Raw genomic sequence first — 11881 nt, 5'->3', positions numbered from 1 at the left:
TGGGGCTACTGTAAGCTCTTGGAGGATTGGCTACACTAGGGGTGTGTGGCCTAATATGCAAAGGAGCTCCTGCTACCAGTAGGGCCCACACTACACTCGAGTTCACCCATCATTATCTCGCCGTATTTTTTGTTTCCACATGACATTGAGTTTGCCCTGGTTTCGCCCCAAACTTCTCGCGGGATAAACGGGTGCTGTTATAACCAAGGATAAATGCAAGGTATTGTGTCGCGAGTTGAACTGTGATAAAACCAGGGATAAGACAAGTGCGGAAAGGTCCCCTGTGAGGTAGGTGGGGCTGAGAGAGCTCTCTCGGGGACTGCTCATGAGAGAACAGCGCCGAGAGAACTTGTGACTGACCCAAGGTCAAACCAGCAGCTGCATTTGGAGAAGTGGGAAATCAAATCCAGTTCTCCCAGATTAGAGTCTGCGCTCCTAACCACTACACCAAACTGGCTAGATAGATAGACAGACAGACAGACAGACAGACAGGAGGTGACTGGATTTATACCCCGCCCTTCTCTACCCAAAGGAGTCTCAGAGCGGCTTACAATCTCCTGTCCCTTCCCCTCCCCACAACAGACACCCTGTGAGGTAGGTGGGGCTGAGAGAGCTCTCCCAAGAGGACTGCTCCTGAGAGAACAGCTCTGGAAAAACTTGTGACTGACCCAAGGGCACACCAGCAGCTGCATGTGGAGGACTGGGGAAATCAAACCTGGTTCTCCCAAATTAGAGTCTGTGCTCCTAACCACCTCACCAAACCGGCTCTCAGCTTGTGCCAGAAAGAGAGGAAGTTAGTTCCAGTACTGAGCAATGCTCCCTGTAAGGTGTGGAGTCTTGTGAGCAAAAATTCTGTTTTGTGAGCTACTGGCATTAAAGTTGTGAGCAAGCGATTTGGCTACTCCATAAACCAGTTTGCTCTGGAGCCACCCTTCCTGAGCGAAGGCAAGAGTGTGTGTTCCAGAGGCTAAAAACTGTGAGCTAGCTAATTCAGCTTAGAGGGAACACTGGCTACTGAGTTGGAAGAGAAGGGCTGGGGAGGACAGGGAGGAGAGAGACAGGGCAGCGGGGGGGGGGGGGGGACAGACAGGTGGGTGAGGGTGGCAGGCACTGCTGCAAAGCTCCTCTTGCCTGCTGCTAATCCCCAAGCCCAGATGTTTTCCTGCTAAATATATGGGCTGATCCTTCTCAGCCGTAACACCCAATGGGGAGCGGAGGGGCCCGGAACGGCTCCTCCCTTCCATTCCCGTGTTCCATTGCTGGCCAGGCATGGGCATGACAAAAAAGTTCGCTCAACAGGACCTGGTGAGACTCCAGCCATTTGAGTCTCCCAGGAAGGAGGTCAGCTCTCCCCCACCCTTCTAAAACATCTGGCCAATCGGAATCAGGGAGTCGGCCAGAAATCCAGGTGCCTTCAGGAGTCATGAGGCGTAATTGACACTTGTGAAAGGGGAAGGAATTGCCATTCTCCTTACAAAAAAAGGTACCCTGGATCTTCAAAGGAGTCCTGCTCATGGAAGGACAGGGGTGCGGAATTGGGTCTCCTTCATTCAGCACCAGGCTTGGTCTGGTTTGGTGTTTCTACAGCTGCACCTGGAGAGAGACGTTCTGTGCTTTCTGACAGAGGGCCCTGGGATTCTGAGAAGTAGCTACCTGCAGTGTAGAATGTGCAGCTCTCCGGTGCAGAATTGAGACGGCGGAATGGTGAGGGGCAATGCCCCCCCTAAGCTGTGGTGTCTTGTGAGCAAAAATTCTACTTTGTGAGCTACTGGCATTACAGTTGTGAGCGAGCGATTTGGCTCCTGCGTAGATTAGTTTGTTCTGGAGCCATCCCTCCCTGAGCCAAGACAAAAATGTGTGAGCCGGAGGCTAAGAAACTGTGAACTAGCTCACGCTAACTCAGCTTAGAGGGAACACGGGTGAGGGGCACAGAGGGACGCGAGCCGTATGCGAACATCCCTCTCGCCGGCAGCTGTTTGAAAAGAGATTTCTCCCCTTTTGGAGTGGACGTTTAATTGGCTTTGCAGATCGACGGCCGGGCTGCAAAAGGGAGGCATAACCGAGCCGATATTAAAAGCTTAGCCGCTTTTGAATGAGTAAATCAGTGAGAGAAAGCACCGTGGTTCTCTGGCCGCCATGGAAACGGGAGGAAAGCGAGAGGAGTGACCCAGAGTGACATCTCATTATCCACCCGGCTGATGTAACTCAGCTTGAGGATTGCCCGACGGAAACACCACAAACAGACGCCGCAGCCACCAGGCGTGTGGGTCTCTGCACCTGAATTCAGGAGTTGCCCCGCTTGTGCATAAGTGGTCTGCTTGGCCAGGGTGGGATCGCCATTTTGCCAGGTTTTCAGAATGAGAGATGCCTCTGTGGAAGTCATGCTCTCTAGAGCAGACTCAGATACAGGGGACCTGGTTTTGGCTAGGTAAAGGTAAAGGTTCCCTTGCTCGAAAGCCAGTCAAGTCCGACTCTAGGGTTGCGGTGCTCGTCTCCGTTTCAAAGCCGAAGAGCCAGCGCTGTCCGAAGACGTTTCCGTGGTCATGTGGCTGGCATGACTAAACACCAAGGCGCACGGAATGCTGTTACCTTCCGAACGAAGTGGTACCTATTTATCTACTTGCAATTTCTTGCAGTACCTTGTTTTGGCTACCTAGGTGCCAAATCAGTGTTCCCTCTAAGCTGAGTTAGTGTGAGCTAGCTCACAGCTTTTTAGCCTCCGTCTCACACATTTTTATCTTGGCTCAGGGAGGATGGCTCCAGAGCAAACAAATTTATGCAGTGGTCAAATCGCTTGCTCACAACTTTAAGGCCAGTAGCTCACAAAGTAGAATTTTTTGCTCACGAGACTCCACAGCTTAGAGGGAGCACTGGTGCCAATCCTTGGACACCCGTGCATTTATCCACATCATGAAAGTGTATAACTAAATATTTTTGTTTCCAAATGCTGACAAACTTCTGTTTAGCTCTCTGGTTTGGGTAATTCCCAAATTGTAGCATGACCTGTCGTAGTCATGCAGTCAGGGTAGGAGACCTAACAGCAAATAATTTTGCCGTGTCTCTGCACTATAACAGGCCACGAGAAATAAACTGTAAGGCACCTATGAGGCTGGGAAGAATTTATGCATTGAGGGAGGTTGCCTGTTACATCTCTGTATGCTTCACTGCGCTGGCCTTGCCTCTTTAGTCAGCTTCTGCTGGGATTAGATCCTGATTCCGTATCTCTGCTTTTGGTGGGCGACTGAGTGACCCAGTAACTCCCAAGGGACAGCAGAATGACCTGCCTTTAGAAAAGATTGGCTGAAGAGGTAATGACCCCTGAGACAAAAACTACCCGCTCTTACAGAAATAGTAAAGCGTGCCCCCCTCGGCACCACGCAGATCTGTGCCCCTGGATTCACTGATGTGACGGAATTGAAAATCTGGGACCAGCAGAATGTTAAGATAGATCCCGGCTGAGTCACATGACCTAGAGGGGAGGGGGCCTTTTGCCTGGAGCACTCCCTGAGTGACAGAAAACTGACCTAACTGACAGTTGGGGGCGGACAGTTGGAAAGAGGGAGTTGGAAGAGTGGATGCATAAGACCTGGGTGGTCACAAACCCACAAAAACCCTGCTTGATAGGGACTCAACTAGGGGTTGAGGAAAGGCACAAAGGGCTCTGGAATGAAGAGTCTGGAAGGCTGGTTGGGGGACCAGTTAGACTCAGGGGGGACCAGACCAATTAAAGCCAATAAGTTAACCACTGAGGGAGCGAACCACAGACAGCCTAGGACAAGGCAAAGGGATATAAATATTTCAACAAAGTATCTGAACATCCCATGTAAATATATCCCACCCCCTGTAGTGTTTTCTGTGCAACAATAAAACAACTGTGCCTTTTTGAATGTTATAAGTATGGGTGCTTGACTTTCCGGGGAGCCCTATACTGTGCAGTAGTCCTCAAGGAAGGCAGCCTGAAATATACAGAACCCGAAGAGAAATTTATACATTGGGTGTAGAGGACTGGTCAAAAGCAATAAAATCAACTCTGACTAGGTCCTGACACGCAGACCCTCACAGAACTGTCAGTATAAAGGGGGTTCGTGTCATAACTGACGGTAGATCTTGCCCGTTCTTTAAACCCGCCTTAGATCCATACGCTTTAGGAGAGAAATCAGCATTATTTACTTTAATTAACGGATTCCAAAAATCTCCAGAAGGCATTCAATGACTTGTTTACAAGTGCCAATTGCAAAATGGTTGGGCGAACCCTATTCCTTCTGCGGGTCCGCCCTAGGCTTCTCAATCTCCTCCAGGTGGGGCCTGGAGAGCTCCCAAAATTACATCGGATTTCCAGGTAACAGTGATCACTTCCCATGGAGGAAGTGATTGCTTTGTTGGATGGACTGAGGTGCCTCCATTTCCCCAAACCCATCCCTTCTCAGGTTTTACCCCAAAGTCTCTAGGAATTTCCCAACCTCGAGTTGGCAACCTGTGCAGACTCCCCATAAATTCCATTCATGTCCGCCATCTACACCCTTCTCCCCCTATTCCATGCTTTCCCCTCCACTATCCCATCTACATAAATCACCTCTCTCATGCCTCTGCAGGGGGGGGACTCCCCTAAAACTGCCACGAAGTTATATATCCCTTCCATCTAGATAAACAACCCCAACCCTCTTTAATTCATGCCAACAATCCCACATAACAATTGATTCCCCACAGTGGAGTTGGGCACCCAGCCACTGTCGCTTATGAAGACCCAGAAAGCCATTGGGGTCTTCTTCATTTTACCTCAGTGAGCCGCCATTTTGGAAGGCACCTCCCTTCCTTTGGTCTGCCTTTTTTGTGTGTGTCTTCGCCACCCTAATTTGGGTCTCTTACTCTTGTTTGAAAGGCAGCCTGAATCCTCGAGCTCAACCTGAAAGAAAGCAACAGGCTGCCTGGTCGTCCTGGTGCGCGTAGACGACGTTTCTAGCAATCGTGAGGAGTGGCGGCCATTTAAAAAAAAAAAAAAGAAATTACACTCCCCTGAATAAGTTAACCATAGTCATCTTCCTATCCTCCCATGACATTAAAAAAAACACCTCGGTTACTCTCATGTCTGAATGAGGGACAAAATAGCCTCCCGCCAACGGTTAATTAAACGGATCCATTTTTCTAAACAGAGCCGTATAACTGGACCCCCCTCTTCCTCATGCATTTGGCGAGGCACTCCAGAAAGAGCACAAATGGCACTGTCATGTTAACATTCAGATAACTCTAGGCTTGAAGAAATCCACCTCTCTGTGAGTGTGTGTTCTGGATTCCTGAGGGACCCTTCTAGGTGAATTCTCCCTCCTCACCCATTATTTGAACCCTTCTCACAGCAGATACCCCACTCAGTCCCTATATCATCCCATAAGGCTATACATTCCTTCCCGTTGCCCCCAAACTCCTTATTCATGCCTTAACACTTACCCCACCCTAGGGTTGCCAGCCTCCAGACCATAGAGATCAGTTCCCCTGGAGAAAATGGCTACTTTGGAAGGTGGCATTATACACTGTTGAGGTCCCCTCCCCGAGCCCTACCCCTCCCTAGACTCCACCCCCTAAATCTCCAGGAATTTCCCAACCCGGAGTTGGCAACCTTACCCCACCCATAAAGCATCCCCCCTCGTTGCATTCCCAGGCTTCCAGCAGGGGCTACATGAGAGACAGAGGCTGAGAAAGTCTGCCATCGCTTTCCGCTTCACCCCTCGGACCAATGACAACCATCACGAGGAGACCGAAGCTCTGACGCTCTCCAGTCAGAGGAGGAATACTCAGTCAGGCCTGCAAGTACTCCCGGTTCTCTGCAGGAACCTGAAAATCCAGACATATCCCGGCCCCAAATCCCCAAGGAAGTTAAATCCAGGAAAGGAAGGGCAAAGAATGAGCGTCTCCGACAAGGCCACAAACGGAGCTGCTCTCAGCATTCGTCTGAGGAAACACTGTCCCGCTCAGCAGGTTGAACAATGCTGAATTCCTCGTGGCGTATTCAAACCACTGGGGAAGGTTCTTCTTTGCAGTCCTTGGGGACTTTCGCAGAATCATCTGGTGGCCCACTGGTGGAAACAGGATGCCGGGCTCAGACGGACCTACTTGGGCCTGAGCCAGCGACACAATGGTCTGTGTTTTAGAGTCCTGCACTTCTAAGGAATGGCAAGGTCAAACATACCATCAACCTCAATCCTCAATAAAAAGGCCTTCTCGCCTTTCTGTCAGGGGACCCTCGCTCTCCTCTGTCCGGGACACAGATATTTACAAATTCCCTCCCCACCCTCAATGTAATCCACAGGAAGACACCTCTTACAGTAGAGGAGATAACCCTCTGAGGCAAATGACACTTTCTTTTCCATATGACACATATTTCTAACCTCACAATAACAGGCTCTTGGCACACTTCATCATCCTGCAAATGAAAGTCAGGAGTGTAATTGGGGGAAACCCTCAATTAATCCTGCGTTGTTTAATTCCCACCCTTTGCCTTCCTCCATTGCTGGTTCTCGCAGTCCCTGATTTGGAATAAATTACTGCTTGTCCTGAATGCCTTGAGCACCTTTTTTTAAAAAAAATCTACTGGAAAATCCAGCTAAATTTCCTTTGAGAAGTCTTTGTTTGTTTTCAAATCACAGGACGTTAAGGAAAGATAACCTGGATGAGAAGGCCCAGTTTCTTGGGTTGAAACACTTTCTAGAAGACGCTCCCATGTTGGTTGGTCCTGAAGATTCCATTATTTCACTGGCACTGGCATCAGTTCAAACTGTGCAGATCATGTTCCCTAGAAAACTGACATCTTGCCTCAAAGATTCCCACCGTCCTAAATAAATTCACGTTTTTGGAAAAAAGTCCCGGACGGAAAAGATGAAGGCTTGGTAGAAAGAATTACTCCTTAAACCTTCGGTTGGCTTGAATCTTCTTGTAGTAATTTTCGGTCTCCTCGGCTTGCCCCTCCTTCTCTCCCACCGTCAAAGTGGTCGGCTTCCTCCGCAGGGTCGACTCCCGGCTGGCGACACCCATCACGTTCTCGGCAGAGCTGGCCTCCGCCGACATGATCGGAGCACTTCCCCCCACTCCTGAGGTGATGTTGATGGTGGCCACGCTCCCGTAGCGTGGTTCGTCCTGTTCTATGTCGCTGATGGAAGAACCGGGGGAGACGCCGGCACTCTTGGCGGGCCGGAAGCCACGATAATCTTTGCTCATCTCGTTGAGCTCGTAAGTATCTTGGATATCGGGAGCTTTCTGGGTAGCCTTCCATTCCCAAGGCCCATTCCCGGATGATAAGTGAACCACGGGGTGGTGTGGGGCGTGGGCGTCAATGGTGACGACGCTGGAGCTGTCTCTTTCTGATGGAGACCGGTATTGGGATGAATCCGAGCTGGTGGAAGAGGAGGAGGTCTCTGAATGCTTCGGGGTCACCGACACCATCCCCTGCTGCTTTGACATGGCGATGACCTGCATGAGGCGCGGTGGGTTGGCCACTCGCTGCCCTGACCCCTTTTCTGCCATCATCATCCATTTGGCCCTCACAGCGGAGCTGCTTTTGGGAGAAATGTTGGCCCCGGCATTGGCTTGGCTCTCCTCGGGGATGTGTACCAGCTGGGAAGCCCCGGGCCTCGGCTGGATGAGAACTCGCGGGCCCATGGAGGCTCGTTCGGCAGTCCGGGCTTGGACCGTGGGGTACAAGGAGGGCGGGATATGGTCCTCCTCTTCACCAACCATGGAATCGGCGCCGGCTCGCCTGGCCGCTTCCTCGGCCAGCGTCATGCTGCGTCCTTCGACCGATTTCTGCTTCCACTCGGTGATCAGCTGTTTGGAACGGGAGGCGTCTACGGGCACGTGGATGGTCATGTGGCGACGGGCAGGGTCATCCATGGAGGGGGTGTTGACCCGTGGCAAGGTGTTGCTGAAGGTGACCATGTTCTCCTTGCCCATGGGGCTACGTGGGGCCAGGAGGTCCACATCCACGCTAGCCCTCTTCAGGCTGCCCAACGAGTTCTTCTCCCTCTGCACCTGCCGGTTCATCCCCTCCAACCGGGTCTGGGGGTTGAGCTCATCTGTGCTGACGGACTTGTTCTGATGGTAGACGGAGTCGTGGCCGCGCTGGGTGAGGGCTCTCAGGGCATCCTTGGCTGGGGGGTTGGAAGGGGCCTTCTCCGTCGGTGCTCGGAAGTTGCCCACCGCATGATACGCCTACGTGTGGCAAGAAAAGGTGAGCATTAGGGGCTAACAGAATCTGAGAATCCTGCAGGCAAGAACAAAAGCACGCTCCTTCCCATCTGTTCACTTCTTCTCATGACGGAGGGTAAAATCTGGCACAGACCTCAGCGATTCTACTGGCAAACAAGGCACCTGCGGAGACTACACGGCCAAATGTCCCTCCACGTCAGAGACTCGCGGACGGTGAGTCTTCATGAGCATGGGAAGGATGGGTTTTTTTTTTTCTAGCCTACCATTTCCCACACACGCTGGTTTTCTATGAGCGGGGAATGTTCGTGTCACGAATGCACGCCCATCCTGAGCCCCACTCTGCCTGCATTTCAAAGTTTGCAAATACCGTGCTACAGATGATTACAAAGTATCTCAAATAATTTTTATATATTTGTTCATTTTAGTATATATATATTTTTAATTCTATATTTCTTACAAATCATTCACCATTCACATAAACATTATCACATAGAAAGAACCATATATCCAATAATTTAAGTATTGTCTTTTTATAACAAAAGAATATTGCACAACCCCTTTATTAATACCATTCTTCCTTAATTATACAAAAGTTTTTTAGAAGGAGGGCTCCTTTAAGTCTATTTTGAATTCGTGTTCATTCTTCCTCCAACAATGGTCCAGATATCCTCCTGTTTCAGGGTCTTCCTCAGGGAGTTCAACAGATATTTCCAAACACAAGGTTGCCAAATACCAAGATATCCATCCAAATTTCACCACTGAACGCTGCAAAAAGTCTCTCTTAATGAGCTCGAGACTTCCTCCAAAGTGAAAAGCACGTGAAAAGACAATACTTAAATTACTGGATAGATCAGAGGTTCCCAAACTTATTTGGTCTACTGCCCCCTTTTCAGGAAAAAAAATTACTCAGCGCCCCCCTGGAAATCTACCTTCAAGAAGTGGACAGAAAGATGCAGTGACAAATTTGCACATAGTAGAGAAAGATGTTGTTAATACGACACTTTGAAGCTCAAAATCATAAAATTAGTTTACACAATCAACCACAGTAACATTTTCATACACACAGAAAATTAAGGTAACAAAGGCTGTGATTGGCTGTGGGGACCCACCTCCCTCCCTGATCCCAGGGAAGACCAGGAGAAGGCAGGAAAAGGCTGCTTTAAATAGGTCCTGGACTCTTCTTTCTTTATGCCTCCATCACCCCCTTAGCAACATCTGGGAAGCGTAGCGCACCCGTGGCCAACCCGTGGCATCCTGCCGAAGACGCGCAGTAAAAAAGTACCTCGGAAAGTGCACTAGTATCCGGGAAACGTGGGACAGGGGCGGGCGTCTGATCACGGGAGCGCTAGTATCCCGTGGCATCTGGCGCCCGTCCACGTCCCGTCGCAAACCGGATGTTTCCCCTAAGCACATGTGCACAAACATGTAACCGAAAGCAGAACTGTGTGTGTGCACAAATGCGAAACGCTTCTTTGCCACGCTCTAGCATCGCCTTGTGATCGCCAGCTAACAGACTAAGCGCGAAGACTCGGGGGACCGTGTGATCGGGCTACCGCGCTTTATTTTGCTCCGGGGCGAACAGCCACGCCTCCCCCCCCCCGCCGCGTTATCTGGCCCGTGTGACCAGGGCCAAAGGGTGTGAGAGGGGACGAGCTTTTGTGAGGCACTCCTCTTACTTCTTCAGATACACGAAGAAGTATCTGAAGAAGTGAGCTGCGACTCACGAAAGCTCATCCCCTGCCACAACGTCTGCTAGTCTTCAAGGTGCTCCTGGACTCTTGCTCTTTTCTCTGACTTGTCAAGGCAACTCTGTAACAGCACCAACACAACGCACGCCATCCGGCCGACGGGGCCTTGAAGGTGCACGAACTTACCAGGTAGGCCGCAATGCCAGAACCTATCAGGAACCCCACGTAGACATCAATGGGGTGGCTGCGGTACTGCGTGATCTGCGTCAAGCCACAGACGCCGGCCGCGATGGCGAAGGTGAACACCAGGATCGGTTTGAGGAGCTTGGTGCTGTCCGAGATGATGGAGTTGAAATACATCTGGGGGGAAAAAGGAGGCGTTCTTGTGAGGGGTCATGGAATATGTACCAAAAGCCAGGGCTCATTTCCTGCGGGAGCGCACAGGAGCGGAGCTCCGGCAGTAAAGAGCCCAGGGGGCGGGCCCATGCAACAAGCCCCGCCCCCTGCTCCCAGCAGCCCTCAGTCAGAGCAAGAAGCAGCCAGGTAAGTTGCAGAGCCCCCCCCCCTGGCCCCCTGGTCCAAAACAGTCCAGCCCGGTAAATGGAGGAGACCCCCCCCCTGGCCCCCTGGTCCAAAACAGTCCAGTGGCACCTTTAAGACCAAGTTTTATTCAGGTACAAGCTCTCCCTCCTCTGTGAGGACAGATCTTCGCATTCCCCCCCCCCCCAATAGCTAGCAATCCAAAACAGTCCAGTGGAGTCTGAGCGGTGGGTGTTGCCTTCTGCCACACTTCTGGTGATGTCAGGGGGGTGTTGCATATGCAAATAAGTTATGCTAATGAGTTATGCTAATGAGCTCCTGCATCTCTTCTTCTGCGAAATGACCCCTGCCAAAAGCTGCCTTCTTACTGGATCGGACCCTTGGTCCGTCAAAGTCAGGATTGTCTACTCAGACTGGCAGCGGCTCTCCTGGTCCCAGGCCGAGGTCTTTCATATGACCTCCAACAAGAGCCTTTCAGCTGGAGATGCCGGGGATTGAACCTGGGACCTTCTGCATGAGAAGCCGAGGCTCTACCACTGAGCCACGGCCCTTCCCATTATTGGCCTAGCCGTCCCTGTGGTTCATCATCAAGGAAATCTTGGGTTGGACTTAGCTTGCGGTAGCAACACCTCGCCACAAACAGCGCGTGGAAGGGAAGAGAGACAGATGGAGAGAAAGAACAGGATGGGCGAGGTGGTGGTACAGGAGAGACGAGAGAGAGAGACAGAACGAGGAATTCCCCCACGGTTTGCTGGTGGTGGGCGGCCTGTTTACGCACATGGGAATATATGAGCCACAATACTGGCCGTGAGCCCATGTTGTGTTGTCAAACTCTCTCACAAGCTGGTATCCTGCCGGTTTCTCAGAATGACCCTTCGAGGTAGGCCCTTAAATGTTTCCATTCCGTGGATGGGTGGAAGGAAAACAAAACGGAGGCCAGGGTAGAGATTGGAAGCCGGGCTTCCAGTTGGAGCCCCACAGTCAACCTGTGGGAGGGGCCCTAGCTCAGTGGAAGAGCCTCTGCTTGGCACACAGAAGGTCCCAGGTTCAATCCCTGGCATCTCCAGTTAAAAGGACCAGGCAGGAGGTGATGGGAAAGACCTCTGCCTGAGACCCTGGAGAGCTGTAAAGAGGGACTGTGGCTCAGTGGCAGAGCCTCTGCTTGGCACGCAGAAGGTCCCAGGTTCAATCCCCGGCATCTCCAGTTAAAAGGACCAGGCAGGAGGTGATGGGAAAGACCTCAGCCTGAGACCCTGGAGAGCTGTAAAGAGGGACTGTGGCTCAGTGGAAGAGCCTCTGCTTGGCACGCAGAAGGTCCCAGGTTCAGTCCCCGGCATCTCCAGTGAAAAGAACCAGGCAGCAGGTGATGGGAAAGACCTCTGCCTGAGACCCTGGAGAGCTGTAAAGAGGGACTGTGGCTCAGTGGCAGAGCCTCTGCTTGGCACACAGAAGGTCCCAGG

General features: G+C 51.4%; 1 protein-coding gene across 1 annotated transcript in view; it reads right to left on the bottom strand.

The window, feature by feature from the left end:
- Window positions 1-6888: 6888 nt before the first annotated feature.
- PLPPR3 (phospholipid phosphatase related 3) overlaps window positions 6889-11881 on the bottom strand; it is a 17380-nt gene continuing 12387 nt past the window's right edge. The window contains exons 6-7 of the mRNA XM_015418231.1: window positions 10068-10241; window positions 6889-8196 (exon numbers count right to left, since the gene is read on the bottom strand). Of these exons, the coding sequence (XP_015273717.1) occupies window positions 6889-8196; window positions 10068-10241 (1482 nt within the window). The remainder of the gene's footprint in view (window positions 8197-10067; window positions 10242-11881) is intronic.

The sequence above is a fragment of the Gekko japonicus genome, unplaced genomic scaffold (assembly GCF_001447785.1).
Source record: "Gekko japonicus isolate JY-2015 unplaced genomic scaffold, Gekko_japonicus_V1.1 scaffold2941, whole genome shotgun sequence".
NCBI lineage: Eukaryota > Metazoa > Chordata > Lepidosauria > Squamata > Gekkonidae > Gekko > Gekko japonicus.
This window is presented reverse-complemented; position numbering and strand designations above follow the sequence as displayed.